Genomic DNA, 25693 nt, shown 5'->3' with positions numbered 1-25693 from the left:
TCCTACTGTGGACTTGCAAAAAGTCCATGCTTCTAAGCATTTACATTCAGAATCTGTCAGCCAAATTGAAATGTGCAACGAGGGCAAAGGCCACGCATATGTTTTGGCACTCCGAACTCTTTCAACACAAGAAATCCTTCATGTGCATTGAGTATTGTGGTGTATTGGTATTTGGCAGGAAAGTCATAATCAAATCATGATCGCGGTAGCAGACAAAGTGTCACTGCCCAAGAAAACGACATGACCAGAGGTTTTTGGAATGAAGGATAACGATTAATCTATCAAGATTGGGCAGATCTCAAAGCTCGTAATTAGGTTTTCTAATGTATTCTAGAATACTTTTTTGGAGGTAATATTATAAATGTATATTTATGTAATATATGCAGGTAGTTGGTAGGTGGGAATATGTGATCTCCATTAAATTGAGGAGAGATTTACGGCTATGCAGACGTTTATATTTGTATATAAACGGGTTTCCTTCCCTCTTTTTTGAATCATAGTAATATAATTTTTAATGCTTCTCTTTAGAGTTTCTATTTCGAGTTTTTTTGGTGGAAGTGAAATGGTTTCTTTATTTATTTATTTATTATTTATTGTAAAGAAATTAATTATAGCATACCCCCAAATGTTCATATAATTTCCTTTTTTGTTTTGCGGCCCACAACTCTTTCTCACTCAGGCTTGGTTCAAAATATAGCAAAAACATTAGTAGCATTGCAAAAAGCTATGTCGGGATATTTCGATGTTGAAATGATGATAAAAGACACTGTCAAGCATCTAGTTAACAAGCAACGATGGCAACGACGTGTTAAGAGGGCTTTTCCTAATTGGCAGTAGCCAAGGAAATAGTGAGCAAGTGCAGGGGAATCCTGTGGCAGTGAAAATTTTCCTGAGAATCTATAGGTTACGGTGAGATATGGCAATTATTTTACACCATTAGAACTCAGCTACTATCTTAATGCCGTCTTAATTAAAACAATGTTTCGCTTATAGCTCGATATTCTCGTAGAACTATGAGATCGACAACCTTGAACTAATCCAACTGTGATCTCGAACGAGTTTATTCAATCCAGTGGAAATAATCAGGAGCTGGAAGAGATTGGACAGCAGTGCTGGGAGGGAGCTGTGGTTGAGATCTTCTTCGATGATGTTGTGGAAGACTTTGCTCCTGACCTTCAAAATGCACGACCTCATACATGAACTCACCATTTTGGTGGCACAAACCAAACCATTCAACGTGAACATGTGGACGCAGATCTTTCCTCGACAGCTTGGCATAAATCGAATGCTTGTGCCATTTAGCTGGCACGTACCGAATCTTCTTTCTTCCCATAGTTTCTCTCTCCTTTTTGGTGTGCACTGAAGATATGTAGATATATCTGTCCGCCTGTGTCAGCTTTGTTGAATTCCAAAGTTTTGTTTGGTGAGATAAAGATGGATGATGCCATACAATACAAATGATTGCTTATCTGGTGACTTTTAGTCTGTTTCTTTCATAAACAGATGTTCTTGTAAATCAAATTCTTTGAGAAAGAATGGGATGCTATCTGCAAAGAAAAAGTGGTTAGTTTGCTTTTGCAATTTCATTTTATGCTAGTGTTCTGCATAAAAGCTCTCTAATACTCCATCGTTAGTTATGCAAGTGTCGTACATTTTGTCCATTTGTTATTCATCATCCAAGAATGCCTACCTGAACCATGAGCTTGATAAAATTTCATCCTCACCAAAGGCATTTCCAAGCAAGAAATACTTGATTTCTCACTGTGTTTTGTCATCAAGTTCTTTTAGACAAACGAAGAAATCACAGGTTCACAACGGCATCACATGTTCGCTTGATTTAAGTCAAAGCTTGTATGGAACGGGTACATGTTAAGGAACTTATTAAACCCAGCCAAATTTCTTGAGACCAAACAACTTTTCATTTCAAAAAATTTAAAAGTGAATTTTGGATGTGTTTATTTCATGAAAAATTCAAGACTTGAAAATATTTCTAAAAAAATAATTGTTTATTTTGCTTACTAAAATTAATGAATGAAAAATATCTTCTATCACTTATGAAAATAAATATGCATAAATTTTTTTTCGATTAATACGTTGACTAATTTGTGTGCATGGAAAATCACAGCACCCTCTGAAAATTCACATGACAGACCGACACATTTCACGTCTAAGTTGGTGCTCCCGTGCCTCCACATGGGATTCTGCTTCTTTTCATCTGAAAATCTCACTTCCCTCTGCTTTTTTCTTGAACACTTGTCTTCTTGGATTGAGTATAGAATAACATTTATTTGAGGTCCTTTACCAAAAAAAAAAAAACATTTATTTGAGGTTGTGTCGTGTTAATAAGAATACATGAATATGCATTGAAAGTACTAAAACTTATTAGAAAAGTGCTATTGTGTCTGAAAATTTACAAAAAAAAATAAAAATAAATCAAATATTAAAACGTGTTAAATTGGAGCAACTAAGTCATTTTGTTAACACCATCCAATTTAACTAAAGGAAAAACTGACATAGTTTTTTTTTTCTTAAATGACGATGACGTGGTTAAAACATGAAAAATAAGGCTAAAATAACTTTAGTCTAAATATGATTTTTTGATCTAAATACTATTTAAATTAGATTAAAAAAAGAATAAAGGAAAATGGTAAGGGCTGCCGCCGCCCCACCATTGCTGGCCCGATGGTGGTGGATGGCCAGCAAAAAATTACAAGGTTCACCAGGCCTCGTCGACCGTAGGCAAGGGTTGCGGTCCTCACCTAGATCGGGTGGTGGTCGTTGGCCCTCTACTTTTTACTTCACTTTTCCCATTGTAGTGAACACAGTGGGACTCTATTAAAGAGCAGCTATACAAATATAGACATGGAGAATCGTTTTAAAAAAAATTCCGTTATTTTCTGATGGTCAGAAAGTCTTACCAATTTTCAAAAATTCCGTTACTTCTAAGCCAATCATTCTCATTCTTGTAGAAGTACGAAATCGTGGGCATCTATATTGCAGGGATCAAGCAATGAAAAGAAGTTTATTCTTCTCTGTGCTCATATTTATCTTGTAAGAATTAGAGAACACAGAAAGGAATGCAGTAATGATTAAAGAGAAAAGTAGCAGAATTCAGGCTACTTTTGCTTTATCTTTCATCCGACGAAGGTATTCCAAATGTAAATGGAACGGCATCGAATTGCTTGCGGATATCCACCAAGAATCGAGTGAACTATGCAAGACTTTGGAATAACGTCGTACACACTTCATTGCACCATGTATATTCCTATCTCTCTGCCTATAGAACCTAGCAAAATCCTGCTTCCTTGTATCCTTCTCCTGATAACTAGATGAGTTCCTGCACAGCGGTTATGCTAAACCTCCTCGAAAACTAATAACACAAATCACAACCATGACTGAGGTTGTCTCTAGCACCCGCGGACCTCTTGGGGGGAAACTAGGTTCAGCGGTTTTCGAAGAAATTCAACTGTTATGGAGCGTCAAGGGTGACCAAGACAAGCTCAAGAACTTGCTAGAGATGATCGAGAAGGTGATCACCGATGCTGAGCAGAAGCAAACAACAGATGAAGCTGTGAAGCATTGGCTGTCAAAGCTTAAAGACTTTTGTTATGATGCTGAGGACGTGCTAGATGAATTCGCAGCCGAGGCCTTGCGGGGGCGAGCAAGGCTGACTGAACATTTGACCCTTAAAAGGAAGGTACGCTACTGGTTCTCGTGGCTATCTAACTTAATTTTCCAATTTAAGATGGCGCACAAAATGAAGGAATTGAGGGAGAGACTTCATGGGATCAATGAAGAGAAAAATGTGCTCCACTTGTCAAGTAATGTTCCTGACAAAAGTATAGTTCAACGGAAGGAAACTCATTCTTTTGTGCTTGTGTCAAATGTGATTGGAAGAAACAAAGACAAGCAGAGGATAATAGAGCTGTTGATGAGAACAGATGATGACGGAGCTGGTAAGATTGGTGTCATTCCAATTATTGGAATAGGAGGTATTGGAAAGACGACTCTTGCTAAATGGGTTTACATGGATGATAGGATAAGCAAGCATTTTGATATCAAAGTTTGGTTATCCATGTCAGTTGATTTTGAAGTTAAGAAGATAATAAGAGACATCATTGAGTCCCTTAGTGAGGAAGCCAAATGTGACAGTTGGAGCCTTGAAAAGCTGCAAAATCACTTAAGAAGTGTTGTGGAGAACAAAAGGTGTTTGTTTGTAATGGACGATGTGTGGGAAGTGAGTAAAGAGGACTGGAAAGGATTGATAGATTTGTTAGAAGGTGTTTCCGAAGGGAGTAAAGTCATTGTGACTTCACAGAATAAATTGATTGCCTCAATCATGGGCACTGTCTGGCAGTGCCCCCCTAATTTGGCCAACCTTTCACAGGAGGATTCTTTGACTTTGTTCATGAAGTGTGCCTTCGATCAAGGGCAAGAGAAGAATCACCCAGACCTCATGGCAATCGGCAAGGAAATCGTGAGCAAGTGTGCAGGAAATCCAATGGCAGTGAAGACATTGGGGAGCCTTTTGTATTCAAAAACCAACCTGACCAACTGGGAATCTATAACGGGATAGTGAGATATGGCAATTACAAACTGATATTTTACCTTCATTAAGGATAAGCTACGATCTAATGCCTTCTTATTTGAAAAAATGTTTCGCTTATTGCTCCATATTCCCAAAGAATTATGAGTTCAACAACCTGGAACTGATCCAACTATGGATCGCAAATGGGCTTATTCAATCCAGTGGAAATACCCAGGAGCTGGAAGAGATTGGACAACGGTATTGGGAGGAGCTGTGGTCGAGATCCTTCTTCGATGACGTCGTGGAAGATTATTTGTTCCTGACCTTCAAAATGCACGACCTCATACACCAACTTGCCATTTCCGTGGCACAAATCGAATCATCCAAAGTGAACATGAGCACGCAGGATGTTTCCTCGACCACTCGGCATATATCATTTTCGGATCCATCTCTTCTACAAGAAGGTGAACTACCTAGCTACTTGAGCAAACTCAGTGGCGTTCGCACCATCATGTTTCCAATAAAAAAGGAGGGTTCCACTGGGAGTCCTTTCTAGAGATGTGCATTTCGAGATTCAAGCAATTGAGAGTGCTCTATCTACATGACTCTAGCTTTGAACAACTACCTAGTTCAATCGGTGGCCTAAAGCATTTGAGGTTTCTTCATTTATGTTGCAACCGTAATATCAAGAAACTCCCCAATTCAATCTGTGAGCTCCACAATCTGCAGAGCTTAGGACTTGCCGGGCTGTGAGGAACTGGAGGAAGTGCCTGCAGACATTAAGAGTATGATCAACCTCCGCTTTTTGGATATAACCACAAAACAGCAGCAATTTCAGAGAAGGGAATAGGATGCTTGACTTCTTTGCGGTGCCTATTCATTGGAGACTGCAAGAATTTGGAGGTCTTGTTCAATGACATGGAATCACCCACGTTGCTCCATAAGTTGTTCATTGGAGGTTGTCCAAAGTTGGCATCCTTACCACAAGGCATCAAGAATCTGAAGGCATTGGAGAATCTCTGGATTTGCAACTGCGAGAACTTGAAGCTGCCAGACGATGAAAGTGATGAACCACGCTCCATGTCAAAACTTCGATCCGTGATGTTTGTGGGATTACCAAAGATAGTTTCTTTTCCCAGGTGGCTCAAAGGTGCTACCAGAACACTGCAGAAAATTGATGTTGTGCATTGTCCCAACTTGGGCACATTGCCTGAGTGGCTGCAAAATTGTTTTTCTCTGAGAAAACTGAAGATTGAAGACTGTCCTAGCTTGGCCTCTTTACCAGATGGCATTCGCCAAATTGCCACATTGAGAGAGCTGTGGATAGATGATTGCAGGGAATTGAGCAGCAGAATTGCTGCTAGAAGCGGTGAAGATTGGAGCAAGATCGCTCACATCCCAGAGATTTACATTGACGGAAGGAAGATGAAATGAATTGATTAATCGGTATAAGCAAACTCCCCATCTTTTTCTGACACGTTTATGAAAAAATATTTGATGTTTTGAAATGATGTTACTTATATCGTCCTCATTTACTTGCAGCGACTGTCACACCATGTTGATGGAACCATGTTATATTGCCAATAGAGATTTCCTTTGAGTTCCTGAAGAAAAAGTTTCGATTTTTGCTCATGGAAGATCCTACTTTCCCAGCAGTGCTGAAGTCCCATGCTCAAGATCAAGAAAATAATGTTTGGTTGATCAATGTCAACGTTTTCTTCTTATTGTTTGTCTTCTTTTCTGTTTTGTGTGGTGTGCTCCAAAGATACCGTATACGTATCTGTATGCCCGGGTCAGCTTTGTTGTCTTCTGAAGTTCTTTTTGGAGAGTTAAAGATGGATGATGCGATGCAATACATGATTGCTTCTCTGGTGACTTTCAGTGTGTTTCTTTCATAAACAAATGTTCTTGTAAGTCAAATTTTTTGAGAAAGAATGGAATGCTATCTGCAAAGCAAAAGTGGTTACTTTGCTTTTGCAATTTCATTTAATGCTTCTGTTCTGCATAAAAGCTCCCCAGTTTTCCGTCGTTAGTTATACAAGTGTCGCACATTTTGTCCCTTTGTTATCCATCATTCAAGAATGCCAACCTAAACCATGAGCTTGATAAAATTTCATCCTCACTAAGGCATTTCCAAGCAAAAAAGGTACATGATTTCTCGTTCTGTGTTTTGTCATCAAGTTCTTTTAGACAAACATAGAAATCACTAGTTCACAGCAGCATCACATGCCCCCATGATTCAAGTCTAAGCTTGTACAAAATGGGTACATGTTAAGGTACCTATCGAACTCATCCTGGGACTTGACAACTTTTCATCTCAAGATATTCAAAATGAATTTGTCTTATTTGTTTTACGAAAAGTTCAAGATTTAAAATATATTATTTAAAAAATAATTATTTAGTTTGCTTATAAAAATTAATGAATGAAATTTTTTTTTATCACTTACGAAAATAGTTAGATATAAATTATTATCAATGGTGGAATATTTTGCGTGCATAGGAAAACACGGCACCCTTTGAAAATTCACAAAACAGACCTACACTTTTCACGCCTAATCTGGTGCTCCCATTCCCCCACATGGGATTCTGCTTCTTTTTATCTAAAAGTCTCACGACTTTCTTCTTGTTTCTTGAACAGTTGATCTTCTTGGATTGAGTATAAAATAAGATTTCTTTGGGGTTGTGTCGTGTTAAAGACTACATGATATATGCATATGCATTGAAATTATCTCAAAATTGCGATTGAATCTTAAAACTTATAAAAAATGCAATCGAGCTATAAAACTTTTCAAATTAGTACAATCAAGTCATTCCGTTTACTCCATCCAATTGGGCCAGATAATGTTGACATGACTTTTTTATTTTTATTTTCTCTCTTCTACATGGCAACAACATGGCTAAAATGTGAGGAATATGGCTAAAACAATGTCATTTTGGTTTAAATATGATTTTTAAATCTAAATACTATTTAAATTAGATTAAAAAATAAAAAGAGGAATGAAAGGAAAATGGTGACTGCCACCTCACCATCGCCGAAGGGCTAGCAATGGTGGGGGATGGCTAGCCGAGAATCGACAAGGCTCGCCGGGCCTCACCGATCGCAAGCAAAGGTTGTAATCCTCACCCAAATTGGGCGAAAGTCGCCATCCCTCTACTTTTTACTTCCCTTTTCTCGTTGTAGTGTATGCCATGCAACTCTTATTTATATTAAATAGCAGCTATATAAATATGAACACTTATGGCGCGTTTGGTAATATACTAAATGGTAACAAATTCTATTCTTTTGCTCATGGAAGTAAATTTGGAACAAAAATTCATTTTGTAAATTTTTTATTCCAGAAAACAAAAATCCATTCATTTTTTTTTCTAGGAATATATTTGAAATAAAATCAACAAGTAGAAAAAAATTGCTTTTTTGTTCCCAAAAATAATTCCAGAAACAAACCTAATTTTTCTTCTCCTCTTCTCTTTCCTTTTCTTCTTCTTCTTCTTCCTTTTGCCCGGTCGCTAGCCTCAGCCATGGTCAGTGATCGGCTAGATGAAGGCGCCGAGCCAAAAAGAGGCTCGTTGGCCCAAGCCTCGTCGGTGGCTGGGCAAGCTTCGCCTTGCTATATCTAGGCAAGGTTGACCTTGCCGGGCCACCACCAAGTCGCTCGCCTTGGCTAGGCGACGTCAACCTAGTGGTGGCATGACAAGGCTAAGCCTCACCGGTGGCTAGGCGAGGCTTGGCCTCACCAGATCTAGACAAAGTCAAACTTGCCTAACCAAGGCGCCTTGCCTTACTCGCGGCAAGATTAGGCCTCACCAGATTTAGGCAAGGTCAACCTTGCCTAGCTTAAGTGAGGCCCAAGCCTTGCCGTGGCTCGAGTTTGCCAAGGGTCGGCGACATTTTGGCGAGCCCTCATCTAGCCGACGACCGAAGGTAGGAGAAGACAAAAGGGGGAAAAGAAAGGAGATTTTTTTTAATAAAGTTATTAAAATATTGAAAAAAATTGTTTGAACTAGAAATTTTAAGGGTTTTACCAAACACATTTATATTTTGGGAATAAAAATTTTGAACAATTATCAAACGACTTCAAATGCTCAGAAATTGTTCCGAGAACGGAATAAAAATAATAATTTATGAGCAGAAATTGTTCTGGGAATTGAATGGTTACTAAACGCATCTCTAGAATCATTTATAATTTTTTCCATTATTTTCTAATGGTCCGAAAGTCTTTTTCCAATTTTCAAAAGTTGTGAAAGGCAAACAACACATACTTCTAAGCCATGTATTCTCGTTCTTGTAGAAGTACGAAATCGTGGGGCATCTAATACTGGGATCAAGCAATAAAAAGGAGCTTATTCTTCTTCTCTGTGCTCATATTTATCTTGAAGAATTAGGGAACAAAGAAAGGAATGTAGTAATGATTAAAGAGAAAGTAGCAGAATTCAGGCTACTCTTGCTTTATCTTTCATCCGACAAATGTATTCCAATTGTACATGGAACGGCATCGAGTTGCTTGCGGATATCCACCAAGAATCGAGTGAACTACGCAAGACTATGGAATAACGTCGTACACACTTCATTGCACCATGTATATTCCTATTTCTCTGCCTATAGAACCTATCTTTCTCCTGAGATGAGTTCCTACTCGGCGGTTATGCTAAACCTCCTCGAAAACCAATAACACAAATCACAATAATGACAGAGGTTGTCTCTAGCATCCTCGGACCTCTTGGGGGAAAACTAGCTTCAATGGTTTTCGAACAAATTCAACTGGTGTGGGGCGTCGACGATGATCAAGAGAAGCTCAAGAACTTGCTAGAGATGATCGAGAAGGTGCTCACCGATGCTGAGCAGAAGCAAACAACAAATCAAGCTGTGAGGCTTTGGCTATCCAAACTCAAAGACTTTTGCTACAATGCCGATGACGTGCTAGACGAATTCGAAGTCAACGCCTTGTGGAGGAGGGTGAGGCTGACTGAGCATTTGACCCTTAAAAGGAGGGTACGCTACTTGTTCTCATGGCTATCCAACTTCATTTTCCAATTTAAGATGGCACACAAAATGAAAGAATTGAGGACGAGACTTCATGAGATCAATGAGGAGAAAAATAAGCTCCACTTGTCGAGTAATGTTCCTGACAAAAGTATAGTTCAACGGAAGGAAACTCATTCTTTTGTGCTTGTTTCGAATGTGATTGGAAGAAATAAAGACAAGCAGAGGATAATAGAGCTGTTGATGAGAATAGATGATGACGGAGCTAGTAAGATGGCTGTCATTCCAATTGTTGGAATAGAAGGTATTGGAAAGACTACTCTTGCTAAATGGGTTTACATGGATGATAGGATAAGCAAGCATTTTGATCACAAAGTTTGGTTATCCATGTTAGATTTTGAAGTTAAGAAGACAATAAGAGACATCATTGAGTCTTTTAGTCATGAAGCAAAATGTGATAGTTGGAGCCTTGAAAAGCTGCAAAATCACCTAAGAAGCATTGTGGAGAACAAAAGGTGTTTGTTGGTAATGGACGATGTGTGGGAAGTTAGTCGGGAAAATTGGGAAGGATTGAGAGATTTGTTAGAAGGTGTTTCCAAAGGGAGTAAAGTCATTGTTACTACGTGGAATAAATCTGTCGCCTCAATTATGGGCACTGTCCCCCCGCATAATTTGGCCAACCTTTCGCAGGAGGATTCTTTGACTTTGTTCATGAAGTGTGCCTTTGAACAAGGGCAAGAGAGGTATTTCCCAGACCTAATGGTAATCGGCAAGGAAATCGTGAACAAGTGTGGGGGGAATCCTATGGCAGTGAAGACATTGGGAAGCCTTTTGCATTCAAAAACTAACCAAAGCAACTGGAAATCTATACGAGATAGTGAGATATGGCAATTACAAACTGATATTTTGCCTTCATTAAGAATAAGTTACGATCTAATGCCTTCTTACTTGAAACAATGCTTTGCTTATTGCTCCATATTCCCAAAGAATTACGAGTTCAACAACCTTGAGTTGATCCAACTGTGGATCGCAAACGGGCTTATTCAACCCAACAGAAATAATACAGAGCTGGAAGAGATTGGACAGCAGTATTGGGAGGAGCTGTGGTCGAGATCCTTCTTCGATGATGTCGTGGAAGACTATCTGTTCCTCAAGTTCAAAATGCACGACCTCATACGCGCACTTGCCATTTCGGTGGCACAAAACGATTCATCCAACGTGAACATGAACATGCGCACGCAGGATGTTTCCTTGACCACTCGGCATATATCATTTTCTGATCCGTCTCTTCTACCAGAAGATGAACTACCCGGCTACTTGAGCGAACTCAGCGGCATTCGCACCATCATGTTTCCAATAAAAAAGGAGGGCTCCACTGGGGAGTCCTTTCTGGAGATGTGCATTTCGAGATTCAAGCACTTGAGAGTGCTATATCTACATGATTCTAGCTTTGAGCAACTGCCTAATTCAATCGGTGGTCTAAAGCATTTGAGGTTTTTCCATTTATGCGGCAACCGTAATATCAAGAAACTCCCCGATTCGATATGTGAGCTCCACCATCTGCAGAGCTTAGGACTTGCCCGATGCGAGGAACTGGAGGAATTGCCTGCAGACCTCAAGAATATGATCAGCCTCCGCTTTTTGGATGTAACCACAAAACAGCGGCGATTCCCGGAGAGTGGAATAGGATGTTTGACCTCTCTGCGGTGTCTATTCATTGGAGATTGCAAGAATTTGGAGGCCTTGTTCAATGACATGCAATCTCTCACGTCGCTCCGTAAGTTGTTCATTGGAGGTTGTCCAAAGTTGACATCCTTACCACAAGACATCAAGAATCTGAAGGCATTGGAGAATCTCTGGATTTGCAACTGCGAGAACTTGAAGCTGCAAGAAGGCAGAAGTGATGAACCACGCTCCATGTTGAGGCTTCGATCCATGATGTTTGTGGGATTGCCAAAGATAGTTTCTTTTCCCAGGTGGCTCCAACGTTCTGCAAGAACAATGCAGGCAATCGATGTTGCGCATTGTCCCAACTTGAGTACTTTGCCCTATTGGCTGCAAAATTGTTCTTCTCTCAGAAGACTGAAGATTGAAGACTGTCCAAAAATGTCCTCTTTACCAGATGGCATTCGCCACATTCCCACATTGAGAGAGCTGTGGATAGATGATTGCAGGGAATTGAGCAGCAGAATTGCTGCTAGAAGCGGTGAAGATTGGAGCAAGATCGCTCACATCCCAGAGATTTACATTGACGGAAGGAAGATGAAATGAATTGATTAATCGGTATAAGCAAACTCCCATCTTTTTCTGACACGTTTATGAAAAAATATTTGATGTTTTGAAATGATGTTACTTATATCGTCCTCATTTACTTGCAGCGACTGTCACACCATGTTGATGGAACCATGTTATATTGCCAATAGAGATTTCCTTTGAGTTCCTGAAGAAAAAGTTTCGATTTTTGCTCATGGAAGATCCTACTTTCCCAGCAGTGCTGAAGTCCCATGCTCAAGATCAAGAAAATAATGTTTGGTTGATCAATGTCAACGTTTTCTTCTTATTGTTTGTCTTCTTTTCTGTTTTGTGTGGTGTGCTCCAAAGATACCGTATACGTATCTGTATGCCCGGGTCAGCTTTGTTGTCTTCTGAAGTTCTTTTGGAGAGTTAAAGATGGATGATGCGATGCAATACATGATTGCTTCTCTGGTGACTTTCAGTGTGTTTCTTTCATAAACAAATGTTCTTGTAAGTCAAATTTTTTGAGAAAGAATGGAATGCTATCTGCAAAGCAAAAGTGGTTACTTTGCTTTTGCAATTTCATTTAATGCTTCTGTTCTGCATAAAAGCTCTCCAGTATTCCGTCGTTAGTTATACAAGTGTCGCACATTTTGTCCCTTTTTTATCCATCATTCAAGAATGCCAACCTAAACCATGAGCTTGATAAAATTTCATCCTCACTAAGGCATTTCCAAGCAAAAAAGGTACATGATTTCTCATTCTGTGTTTTGTCATCAAGTTCTTTCAGACAAACATAGAAATCACTAGTTCACAACAGCATCACATGCCCCCTTGATTCAAGTCTAAGCTTGTACAAAATGGGTACATGTTAAGGTACCTATCGAACTCATCCCGGGACTTGACAACTTTTCATCTCAAGATATTCAAAATGAATTTTAGTCTTATTTGTTTTACGAAAAGTTCAAGATTTAAAATATACTATTTAAAAAATAATCATTTAGTTTGCTTGTAAAATTAATGAACAAAAAATGTTTTTATCACCTACGAAAATAGTTAGATATAAATTATTATCGATGGTGGAATATTTTGTGTGCATAGAAAATCACGGCACCCTTTGAAAATTCACAAAAAAAACAGACCGACACATTTCACGCCTAATCTGGTGCTCCCATTCCCCCACTTGGGATTCTGCTTCTTTTCATCTAAAAGCCTCACTACTTTCTTCTTGTTTCTTGAACACTTGATCTTCTGGATTGAGTATAAAATAAGATTTCTTTGAGGTTGTGACGTGTTAACAGACTACATGATATACGCATTGAAATTATCTCAAAATTGCAAAATTGCGATTGAGTCTTAAAATTTTTAAAAATGCAATCGAGTTATAAAACTTGTCAAATTAGTACAATCAAGTCATTCCGTTAACTCCATCTAATTAGGCCAATGGATAATGTCAACATAACTTTTTTTTTGTTCTCTCTTCTACATGGCAACAATGTGGCTAAAACATGAAGAATATGGCTAAAACAATGCCATTTTGGTTTAAATATGATTTTTAAATCAAAATATTATTTAAATTAGATTAAAAAAATAAAAAGAGGAATGAAAGGAAAATGGTGACCGCCACCTCACCATCGCCAGAAGGTCTAGCAATGGTGGGGGATGGCTAGCCGAGAATCGACAAGGCTCGCTGGGCCTCACCGATCGCAAGCAAGGGTTGTAATCGTCACCCAAATCAGGCGAAAGTCGCCATCCCTCTACTTTTTACTTCCCTTTTCTTGTTCTAGTGTATGCAATACAACTCTTATTTATATTAAATAGTAGCTATATAAATATGAACACTTATGGCGCGTTTGGTAATATACTAAATGGTAACTGATTCTATTATTTTGCTCATGGAAGTAAATTTGGCATAAAAATCCTTTTTTTTTTGTTTCTAGGAATATATTTGAAATAAAATCAAGAAGTAGAAAAAAAAAGTTGCTTTTTTGTTCCCGAAAATAATTCCAAAAACAAACCTAATTTTTCTTCTCTTCTCTTTCCTTTTCTTCTTCTTCTTCTTCTTCTTCCTTTTGGCTAGTCGCTAGCCTCAGCCATGGTTAGTGATCGGCTAGATGAAGGCGCCGAGCCAAAAAGGGGGTGCATGACAAACCTTTGTTTATATTCTAGAAACAAATTTTCTATTCCATACTTGTTTTTTGAATAGAAATCCATTTGGTAAATCTATTCCATTTTTCTATTTTGAAATAGATTCTTGTTCCATAAATAGGTTTGGAATAGAAATCATAAATAAAAATACTTCTCTATTTTTGGAATAGAAATGAGAAATAAAAATTCTTCTAATCGTTCGTCAACCGGTCCTTCATCTGTTGCCGTTGATCACCGTCGACCACCGTCCGCCGGCCGCCGCTGCTACACCGTCTGCCGGCCGCCGTTGCTGTTGCACCGGTCGCCGGTCCACTACCATATGAAAAGAAAAAAAAATTGTGTCGTTATCAAACGAATTTCTATTTTTAAAGTAGAAATTTGTGTCGTTATCAAACAATTATTTTTGGTTAGAAGAGCAGTTATTTTTGCTTAGAAACTCTTTTAGAAATATAAATAGAAAAATCTATTTCTCTTCCATAACCTATTTCTGGAACATAATGGTTATTATTTATCCCCAAAGAGGCTCGTTGGCCCAAGCCTCGTTGGTGGCTGGGCGAACTTCGCCTCGCTAGATCCAGGCAAGGTCAACCTTGCCAGGCCACCACCAAGTCGCTTGCCTTGGCTAGGTGACGTCGACCTAGTGGTGGCATGACAAGGCTAAGCCTCACCAGTGACTAGGCGAGGCTTGGCCTCACCAAATCTAGGCAAGGTCAAACTCGCCTAACCAAGGCGCCTCGCCTTACTTGCGACAAGGTTAGGCCTCACTAGATCTAGGCAAGGTCAACCTCGCCTAGCCTAAGTGAGGCCCGAGCCTTGCCGTGGGTCGGGTTTGCCAAGGGTCGGCGACATTTCGGTGAGCCCTCGTCTAGTCGACGATTGAAGGAAGGAGAAGACAAAAGGAGGAAAAGAAAGGAAATCTTTTTAATAAAGTTATTAAAATATTGAAAAAAAATTGTTTTTGAGCTAAAAATTTTAAGGGTTTTACCAAACACATTTATATTTTGAGAATAGAAATTTTGGACAATTACCAAATGCTTTCAAATGCTCAGAAATTGATCCCGAGAACGGAATAAAAAAAATAATTTCTAAGCAAAAATTGTTCTGGGAACTGAATGGTTACTAAGCACACCCCTAGAATCATTTATAATTTTTTCCATTATTTTCTAATGATCCGAAAGTCTTTTTCCAATTTTCAAAAATTGTGAAAGGAAAACAACACATACTTCTAAGCCATGTATTCTCGTTCTTGTGGAAGTACGAAATCGTGGGGCATCTAATACTGGGATCAAGCAATAAAAAGGAGCTTATTCTTCTTCTCTGTGCTCATATTTATCTTGAAGAATTAGGGAACAAAGAAAGGAATGTAGTAATGATTAAAGAGAAAGTGGCGGAATTCAGGCTACTCTTGCTTTATCTTTCATCCGACAAATGTATTCCAATTGTACATGGAACGGCATCGAGTTGCTTGCGGATATCCACCAAGAATCGAGTGAACTACGCAAGACTTTGGAATAACGTTGTACACACTTCATTGCACCATGTATATTCCTATTTCTCTGCCTATAGAACCTATCTTTCTCCTGAGATGAGTTCCTACTCGGCGGTTATGCTAAACCTCCTCGAAAACCAATAACACAAATCACAATAATGACTGAGGTTGTCTCTAGCATCCTCGGACCTCTTGGGCGAAAACTAGCTTCAATGGCTTTCGAAGAAATTCAACTGATGTGGGGCGTCGAGGATGATCAAGAGAAGCTTAAGAACTTGCTAGAGATGATCGAGAAGGTGCTCACCGATGCTGAGCAAAAGCAAACAACAAGTGATGCTGTGAGGCTTTGGCTATCCAAACTTAAAGGCTTTTGCTACGATGCCGATGACGTGCTAGACGAATTCGAAGTCAAGGCCTTGCAGAGGAGGGCAAGGAGGACTGAGCATTTGACCCTTCAAAGGAGGGTACGCTACTTGTTCTCGTGGTTATCCAACTTCATCTTCCAATTTAAGATGGCACACAAAATGAAAGAATTGAGGACGAGACTTCATGAAATCAATAATGAGAAAAATGAGCTTCACTTGTCGAGTAATGTTCCTGACAAAAGTATAGTTCAACGGAAGGAAACTCATTCTTTTGTGCTTGTTTCGAATGTGGTTGGAAGAAATAAAGACAAGCAGAGGATAATAGAGCTGTTGATGAGAACAGATGATGATGGAGCTAGTAAGATAGCTGTTGTTCCAATTGTTGGAATAGGAGGTATTGGAAAGACTACTCTTGCTAAATGGGTTTACATGGATGATAGGATAAGCAAGCATTTTGATCTCAAAGTTTGGTTATGCATGTCAATTGATTTTGAAGTTAAGAAGATAATAAGAGACATCATTGAGTCTCTTAGTCATGAAGCAAAATGTGATAGTTGGAGCCTTGAAAAGCTGCAAAATCACCTAAGAAGCATTGTGGAGAACAAAAGGTGTTTGTTTGTAATGGACGATGTGTGGGAAGTTAGTTGGGAAAATTGGGAAGGACTGAGAGATTTGTTAGAAGTTGTTTCCAAAGGGAGTAAAGTCATTGTGACTTCGCGGAATAAATCGATCACCTCAATTATGGGCACTGTCCCCCCGCATAATTTGGCCAACCTTTCACAGGAGGATTCTTTGACTTTGTTCATGAAGTGCGCCTTTGATCAAGGGCAAGAGAAGTATCACCCAGACCTAATGGTAAGCGGCAAGGAAATCGTGAGCAAGTGTGCAGGGAATCCTATGGCAGTGAAGACATTGGGAAGCCTTTTGCATTCAAAAACCGACCAGAGGAACTGGGAATCTATACGAAATAGTGAGATATGGCAATTACAAACTGATATTTTACCTTCATTAAGAATAAGTTACGATCTAATGCCTTCTTACTTGAAACAATGCTTTGCTTATTGCTCCATATTCCCAAAGAATTACGAATTCAACAACCTTGAGTTGATCCAACTGTGGATCGCAAACGGGCTTATTCAATCCAGCGGAAATACCCAGGAGCTGGAAGAGATTGGACAACGGTATTGGGAGGAGCTGTGGTCGAGATCCTTCTTCGATGATGTCGTGGAAGACTATCTGTTCCTCAAGTTCAAAATGCACGACCTCATACGCGCACTTGCCATTTCGGTGGCACAAAACGATTCATCCAACGTGAACATGCGCACGCAGGATGTTTCCTCGACCACCCGGCATTTATCATTTTCTGATCCGTCTATTCTACCAGAAGATGAACTACCCGGCTACTTGAGCGAACTCAGCGGCATTCGCACCATCATGTTTCCAATAAAAAGGAGGGTTCCACTGGGGAGTCCTTTCTGGAGATGTGCATTTCGAGATTCAAGCACTTGAGAGTGCTATATCTACATGATTCTAGCTTTGAGCAACTGCCTAATTCAATCGGTGGTCTAAAGCATTTGAGGTTTTTCCATTTATGCGGCAACCGTAATATCAAGAAACTCCCCAATTCGATATGTGAGCTCCACCATCTGCAGAGCTTAGGACTTGCCCGATGCGAGGAACTGGAGGAATTGCCTGCAGACATCAAGAATATGATCAGCCTCCGCTTTTTGGATGTAACAACAAAACAGCGGCGATTCCCGGAGAGCGGAATAGGATGTTTGACCTCTCTGCGGTGTCTATTCATTGGAGATTGCAAGAATTTGGAGGCCTTGTTCAATGACATGCAATCTCTCACGTCGCTCCGTAAGTTGTTCATTGGAGGTTGTCCAAAGTTGACATCCTTACCACAAGACATCAAGAATCTGAAGGCATTGGAGAATCTCTGGATTTGTAACTGCGAGAACTTGAAGCTGCAAGAAGGCGGAAGTGATGAACCACGCTCCATGTCGAGGCTTCAATCCATGATGTTTGTGGGATTGCCAAAGATAGTTTCTTTTCCCAGGTGGCTCAAAGGTTCTGCAAGAACAATGCAGGCAATCGATGTTGCGCATTGTCCCAACTTGAGTACTTTGCCCGATTGGCTGCAAAATTGTTCTTCTCTCAGAAAACTGAAGATTGAAGACTGTCCAAAAATGTCCTCTTTACCAGATGGCATTCGCCACATTCCCACATTGAGAGAGCTGTGGATAGATGATTGCAGGGAATTGAGCAGCAGAATTGCTGCTAGAAGCGGTGAAGATTGGAGAAAGATCGCTCATATCCCGGAGATTTACATCGACAAAAGGAAGATGAAATGAATTGATTAATCGGTATAAGCAAACTCCCCCACTTTTTCTGACACGTTTATGAAATAATATTTTATGTCTGAAAGTAATATTACTTATATCGTCCTCATTTACTTGCAGCAACTGTTGCACCATGCCAATGGAACCCTGTTGCATTGCCAGTTGAAAATTCCTTTGAGTTCCAGAAGAAAGAGTTTTGATTTTTGCTCATGGAAGATCCTACTTTCCCAGCGGTGCTGAAGTCCCATGCTCAAGATCAAGAAAACACTGTTTGGTTGATCAATGTCAATGTCTGTGAAACTCCAACTCCACGACTTTCTTTCTTCTTATTGTTTGTCTTCTTTTCTGTTGTGTGGTGTGCTCCAAAGATACCTGTATGCCCGTGTCAGCTTTGTTGTCTTCAGAAGTTCTCGGTGAGATAAAATTGGATGATGCATCCAATTCGAATGATTGTATTTGGTGACTTTCGGTCAATTTCTTTCATAAACAATGTAAGTCGAATTCTTTGAAAAAGTATGGAGTGCTATCTGCAAAGCAAAAGCAGTCGCTTTGCTTTTGCAATTTCATTTTAGGCTTCTGTTCTGCATAAAAGCTCTCTATTATTCAATCGTTGGTTACGCACAAGTGTTGTACTTTTTTTTCGAATTGTTATTCATCATTCGAGAATGCCAACCTGAACCATGTGCTTGATAAAATTTCATTGTGTTTTGTCATCAAGTTACTTTTAGACGGACGCAAAAATCACAAGTTGACAACAGCTTCACATGCCCGCTTGATTTAAGTCAAAGCTTGTACGAAACGGGTACGCGTTAAGGTACTTAATCATCCAAATCCTCGGTAAGCGAAGCTTTCGTTGATTGTAAGCATGTGCACAGCACTTGCCGCTAACCACAGTCCATCTGAATCTGATTCCCCCTTATCAAACTCAGCGAAGCTTCTTGAGAATTTTCATGTTGTAGTGCCCGAGCATGTTCCCTTTTCCTCATTTGTGTGTTTATCCATTCGGGTTTCTTCCTCGGATGTGTTTTTAGCTCACCGGCAAGCTCTCTGTTTCGGTGTCGTGGTAAAATGCAGAGAAAATTTGGGAAGGTTTTGGGGTTTGAGCTACTCTCTTTTTTTTCTTTTTTTTTTAACTGGGTGTGTGGGGGCAGAGGTCGAAATCCTACTAGGTTTCCTTGAAACATGTGCGAGCACTTGCTGGATTGGCTTGCTTTGAGATTGTGGCGGGGATGGTCCGATAAAGATGAGGAATTTTGGAAATTCAAAAGTGTTGTGCAGCTGTAGGAACTTGGGAATTAGAAAAGGAGGCAAAATTAAAGCTGAGGTTAGAGATGGGTCCTCAAAGTGACTCAAACCTGGTTGGGTTATGATCATCTAAAAAGCAGCTCCATCGTGTTCAGTGATGTGATGATGTCTCGCAGTTGGCATGAGACTGCAGCATAGTCTCATGGGTTGCAGAATTGTTCTCAGGATTCATTTTCTCGTGCCGTGTGAGTTTGACTGACGAGTCGTTGGTTTGGTTAGTCTGAGGGAGTCTTTGTTTCTGCTTGTAAATTCTGAATCTTATGGAACACTTGTGTTTGAGATCATTGAAATTGCTGCTGTGACAGAGCTAGGCATGCTTAGCACTAGCTATTGTAATCAGAATTCCCCTATTAACGTCTCAGTTTGGTATCTGTGCTGTCTATCCCTCACCATGAAGCTTTTTCGCCTCTTTTTTGTTTAATGCAATTAACAACCCTGATTCTGCCCCTTCTTCGCAATGTTTTTCCTATCACCGTTATGGTTTTCAGGTATGTGCTCAATAGATCGTGAATTTGGGCAATCGTATAGGAGACTAAGGGTGCGTTTGGGAACTATTTTTGGGGAAAGTCCTTGGGAAAATGCAAAGACCTTTGAGTTAAAAGTGTTTTCCAAAATGCAACCGTGTTTGGTAAATTGTACTTTAAAAGCCTCTTTGAGAAGTACTTTGAACAAAATAGTGTTTGGGGAATTACATTTACAAAGGATCTTTGTGATAAAAAAAAAATAGCAAAAGAAAAATTTTTAAAAATTAACCGGCAAGGGTAGCGACCGCCGGCGACCTCCGACGACCTCCGACGACCTCCGGCGACCCCGATCCGAGGCGGTGAGGTCGCGCGACGCCATCGCGACCTCCGGCGACCCGGATCTGGGGGCGGCGAGGTCGCGCGACGCCGCCTCGACCTCCGACAACCTCGATCCGGGGTGTCGAGGTCGCGGGAGGACCACGCCGCCCTAGATCCGGGTCGCGCGACCTCGCCGCCCTCGGATCTAGGGCGGCGAGGTCGCGGAGGTCGCACGGCGCCGCCGCGACCCAGATCTGGTCGCCGCTCGAGCCTCCGGCACCAGATCTGGTCGCGACCAGACCTGCGACTAGATGGGTCGCGCGGCCCCGGCGAGCTCTGTGCGGAGGTCGCGGTGCAGTAGGCGACAGTCGCCGGCAACCGGGTGCGTTTGGCCACCAGATCTGCGACTCGCGGAGGTCGCCCGAATCTCCGACGAAGATCGCCTAGGTCGCGGCGTCTCTCTACACCCGGAGAAGATGAACAGTGCTCGACAAGGGCACACACCCGGAAAATCAAAAAATTCATGAGGATAATTTCGGAAAAAAAATGTGAACAATGCGGGCGTGGCATGCCGAAAAAGCCGAAAGCCCAAGGCAAGTCTCCCCCCGTCTTGGGCTTTCAGCCTTCACAAGGCTGGCATTTGGAGAAGGTGGGTTCAAAATTTTTTGCCAAACGGGCTGGCATTTGCCCAAGTATCTTTAGGCCTCCAAAGGGCTTTGGGAAGTGGTTCCCAAACGGACCCTAAAGGCGTCTGTAGTTGTAAGGATCATTTCCATCTACAAGAGGAAATTAGCTAAAAAATGGAGAATGAACGTCCTGAACTCAACCTTCGGAGCCTTCTTCATGGATATACATGCTAGGATCACCATCTCTTTTCTCGCTTATGCATCTGTGGTTTCTTCTCTTCCATCCCACTTTCTTTTTCAGTTGGAAAAATGTCGGCCAAGTACATAAGAAGGTCTGTGCTCGGATCATTTGCAATCGCATTGCAGCTAACCACTTCTTTGCCAACAAGAAGATATTTGGAGGCAAGTGAAAGTTGCGATCGTCTTTTTTGATTGCTGTATGTGGATGCATCTCTTGACCAGAAAATTGTGAATGCTAAATTTGCCAATGCTGTCTAATTTTCTTTTTCCCCTGTTCTTTTGAGTATTCAGGAACCACACCGTCGACGATTGCCAGCGAAGAATGGTGGGAAGAGACGGACAAGAAGTTTCAGGCATGGCCTAGGACAGCAGGCCCGCCAGTCGTTATGAATCCTATCAGCCACCAAAACTTCATTGTCAAATCCCACTCTGGATCTTGAATCGTAATGGTCTTGGATCTCTACCTTTCGTAACTAATGCTTTGTCAACTATTGTAGCAAATAGCAACTGGCTTTCGGTGATAGGCATGTCCTGGCTTGAATATTATGTTTGTATGAAGTCTTCCTAAAGTTTGGTCTATTTGTCTAATAACACACTATAAGGGGCAAAAGAACGCTTCAAGTGCCATAACTTTACTCAAATGGACACTTAAGTGCCATAACTTATGAAAGGTGCACTTAAGTGCCACATTTTAAGAAAAGTGGAACACCTGAGTGCCATCTCCGGCGAAGCTAGCCGGAAATCATACGTGGCATTAAAATATTAATATCTCTCGCCGATGTGTCTCGCCAGAGAGCTAAGTCAGCTCGAATTCACCCCAAATGACGTCGTTTCGGGTGTTCACCCAAAATAGAGCCCTTAAATCAGTGAAAACGCCGTCGTCTTCCCCATTTGCCCTAAATCTAAAACCCTAAATCGGGCAAAATGCCATTGAAGCGCTAGAGCCCTAATCCCGCACCCTAATTCGATTTGCCCCAAATTCTACCACCGAATATTGGAAATGGAGAGCAGGACTTTCAGCAGCGGCTCAAATTTCTCTCGTCGAAGCGAAGGAGAAGGCGAGCGTTTATGTTTTTGTGGGTTACCAAGTCTAAGAAGAATATTGTGGACTCAAATGAATCCCGGGAGAAGATTCTATGGATGTGCCCGATACAGAGAAGGCTCGAAATGCAAATACTTCAAATGGGTCGATGCGAAATTCTCTCACCGAGCCACAGATGTGATATTGGACCTACTTGATGGATGTCATCAACCTCCATCTACGCTTGTGGACGACTTGGACGATGTTGACTCAATGCAAGCTCAAGCTCAAGCATCTTCTGTTAACCATTTGAAGAATGAAGTTTCAAAAATGAAAATTGAACGGAAGTGTTACCAAACGTTTATTGTGTTGCTATTTCTTTGTCTATCCTACTTTATGATGAAATGTAAAGTACTAGAAGATGAGAAAAAGTTTCTCCGACTACCATAGTTGTAAATGTGTGGAGAAATGTACTTGTTTTGAATGAATTAATTAATTAATGATTTCGACAGTTTTTGCTTATTCTCAAATATAAATTAGTGATGATGGAATGTATACTAGGTCGATGTTGTGGTGACTATTTTACTTGAATTGAATGTAAACCAGCAGCAAATGTGTAAACCAGCAGCTTCTCTGTTTTGCTGCAAACCACTATATACATAGAACAGACACGAGTGATTACTCGAGTGCTATAAATTGTATCTAGTGATCACTTAAGTACTAGTCGTGATAGAAAAATAGTCATTTAAGTGTCAAGTTATTATTAAAAGGATCACTTAAGTGCCACTTGTTGTTAAAAGTGAACACTTAAGTGCTAGGTTTTTTAAAATGTGATCGGTTAAGTGCCATTTTTTTGTACACATCAGCTACTACCAGCCACCATCACCGCCTACCACTGGCCACCATCTCCAGCCATCATCACCACCAAGCATCAAGCATCCACTTGAGCCACCACCAGCCACCATTATGCTGGTGGTATGTTGCTGCATAAGTTGCAAGTGTAAGGTGTCTTACACCAACTTGCACCAGCACTACCTGGTGCAAGCTGTGCATATTGCACATACATCTTGCACCAGGTGCAGCAAAAACCTCCAACCCAACCCACCACCACCAAGCTTTTCACCACCAGCCACCACCAGCCACACGAGCACTCCAGTCACCACCACATATCCACCACTAGGCTTCACCAGCCGCCACCACCAACCACACGAGCACCCCAGTCACCACCACATATCCACCACCAGAAGTAGCAATAAGTAAAAGAAAAAAAAAGGCATGCGAAAAATGATAAGCAACAACCGTTCCATTGATTTTGAACATCTGTCTCACAAACTCAATGACAAATGAAGTCTCACAAACTCAACTAACTCAATGAAAACTATTATAAAAAAAAGAAAGGAAAAACAAACATCCACAGATGTTTACAACTGACTCCTCAACCCCACAAATCATATCACATCCCATTTCATCAATCAATATGCATAATGCCTCATGTTCGTGCTCGTTTTGATGGACTTCGCACTTGATTCATAATCTTTGCACTTTTTCTAACTCGACGTGAGACTTCTTCTTCAACTGTCTTGGGATGCGTTGAGTCTGATGGAGCTGCAATTGTCCTAGGCTGAACCGATTCGAAGGAGCCGCAAAGCGTTGTAGGCTGAACTGATTCGGATGGACCTATAACTGGGTTCTTCTTACTCTTCTTTCTTGTTGGCGCATGCAATGTCTTCTTTGTTGGCGTAGCCGTTGATTCTTGAGTTTGGCCTTGAGAGATAAGAACCTCTGAACTTCTCTCGGGCTTCAAAAAGAAAACTCAATTATCAACAAAAGTTTGCACTATAAATTAAATTAAATGCAGCCTATAAAACTTATATTAAGAATAACTGTTCCAAAACGATCATCTGTATAAAGGCCATAACCATATTGTTTTAGCCTCTTCCCAAAAGCCCATCTTGTTCGAAAGGGAGCGTCACTTTCAGATACTTGTGATTAGTTGCCTCTTCTTCTCGCATGTGATTTCTTCGGCTCTTGTGGCTGTTCAGCTACAGAAGGGGCTTCTTTGGCCAATTCTTCAGCTAGGCGTCTTATAGATGGTCTTCTTATAGGTGGCTCTTGATTTGGCTTTCTTCTGGTTATTTTTCTAGTTACGCCTTCAGCTTCAGTGACACCTTCGGTAGGCTTTGGTGGTGGCCCTTGTGATGACCCTTCTAGTGGCCTTTGTGATGACGTTGGTGATGGATCTTGTGGTGGCCTTTCAGTTGGGCCCTCTATTAGCAGCTGAGCTCTAGCTTGCCTTCTTCGAACCTAAGAAAAAGGCAAAGGATATCATAAATATAACATCAAGCCATATTATAACGTAAATAAAAAGTAAACTCAAATCATTTAACTGATCGGGTATTTTTTTCTCTGTTGCTGCTGAAGAACAGTCAACTTAACTGGCCCTCCAGTTGCTTTAGCCAATCCTGCAGCTGGCTGTCTTCCACCTTCGGTTCTTTGAATAGGACCTTCATTTTCAGGTTTAGTAGGGGCTTCGGCCAATTCTTCATGTGTCACAGTGACCTGACAAATACAAAAACATTACATACATGTCACTTATATCTATGTACATATTCATAACAAACCATAAAGCAACATAAACACAATTGTCATGACTTACTGGGTTTATTGTCATTGATTGAAGAAATCGACTCACTTCGCCTTTCTCGTTTCTCCTTCTCCAACCTGTCCCTTCACTAGGCCCTTCGGCTGGCCTCAATTGTTCCTCGCTTCTTTAATTGACAACCCTTAATATTGTGCCCCGCTATGTGGCAAAAAGAGCACTTTATCGGTACACCCATCCTATTCATCCTACGGTGACATGAGTCCTCTCCCTTCGTCGTTTTTCTTTTTTTCTTTGGTCTTCCCATTCTCTTCTTTAGTGGTAAAGGTTGAGGTGCTTCGCGATTTGTTGGCTCCCAGAACTTGCTACTTCTAATTGGTTGCAACATGAATGGATACGAAGCAAGATATTTCGGTTTCTTGTACCATTCATCAAGGTAGTCTTTTGTGTTGTGGCCCTTCAATTGAATTGCACATATGGCATGTGCACAAGGAATTCCACTGAGTTGCCATGCTGTACATGAACACTTCATTGTACCTAAATGGACAACATACTTATTGGAACCCTTCATTATCTCATATTCTTCATCCCCATTCCAAATGGGATGACAAGACCTACTTGCAGCCAAGTTGTCATCCAATTTCCTAGCAATCCTAGGACCATATTGCTTAGTCCACTTTGCACTGTCATCTTTTTGTTTGTGCAGCCGAGTCATGACCAAAACCCGTATGTCTTCAAGCATCGAGATAATTGGTTTACATCTGGCATCTATTATCCTCCCATTGAATGCTTCGCAGATGTTGTTATCAATGTTATCGCACTTGAATTCCTCGCTGAAGAACGCCCTACACCAATGCTTTGGGTCTGTTTGGAAGAGTGCATCATAACCATCCTTTGTCAATTGAAGCATATCTTCTTTGGCCATCCTAAAGTCAGCCATATTCGTGCTCTTTACTAGCTACCAAAATTGCGACTGCAACTTGTCCCCTTTATAAGTCTTTGCCCAATTTGCGTATATGTGTCGCGCAC

The 25693-nt window shown here is 40.8% G+C and overlaps 3 protein-coding genes across 3 annotated transcripts; all 3 read left to right on the top strand.

The window, feature by feature from the left end:
* Window positions 1-3391: 3391 nt before the first annotated feature.
* Window positions 3392-4368, top strand: LOC120286110 (disease resistance protein RGA2-like). The gene is made up of 2 exons (XM_039299558.1): window positions 3392-4280; window positions 4358-4368. Exons 1-2 carry the CDS (start codon window positions 3392-3394, stop codon window positions 4366-4368), a joined length of 900 nt encoding a protein of 299 aa, XP_039155492.1.
* Window positions 4369-9498: 5130 nt separating this feature from the next.
* LOC104445077 (putative disease resistance protein RGA1) lies at window positions 9499-12137 on the top strand. The gene is made up of 2 exons (XM_039317889.1): window positions 9499-11792; window positions 11888-12137. Exon 1 carries the CDS (start codon window positions 9567-9569, stop codon window positions 11778-11780), a length of 2214 nt encoding a protein of 737 aa, XP_039173823.1. The 5' UTR covers window positions 9499-9566; the 3' UTR covers window positions 11781-11792; window positions 11888-12137.
* Window positions 12138-15531: 3394 nt separating this feature from the next.
* LOC104414645 (disease resistance protein RGA2) lies at window positions 15532-18606 on the top strand. The gene is made up of 2 exons (XM_010025798.3): window positions 15532-18115; window positions 18212-18606. Exon 1 carries the CDS (start codon window positions 15540-15542, stop codon window positions 17253-17255), a length of 1716 nt encoding a protein of 571 aa, XP_010024100.3. The 5' UTR covers window positions 15532-15539; the 3' UTR covers window positions 17256-18115; window positions 18212-18606.
* The last annotated feature ends 7087 nt before the right edge of the window (window positions 18607-25693 follow it).

The sequence above is a fragment of the Eucalyptus grandis genome, chromosome 1 (assembly GCF_016545825.1).
Source record: "Eucalyptus grandis isolate ANBG69807.140 chromosome 1, ASM1654582v1, whole genome shotgun sequence".
Taxonomy (NCBI): domain Eukaryota; kingdom Viridiplantae; phylum Streptophyta; class Magnoliopsida; order Myrtales; family Myrtaceae; genus Eucalyptus; species Eucalyptus grandis.
Note: the sequence above shows the minus strand (reverse complement) of the source record. Positions and strands in the feature narration are given on the sequence as shown.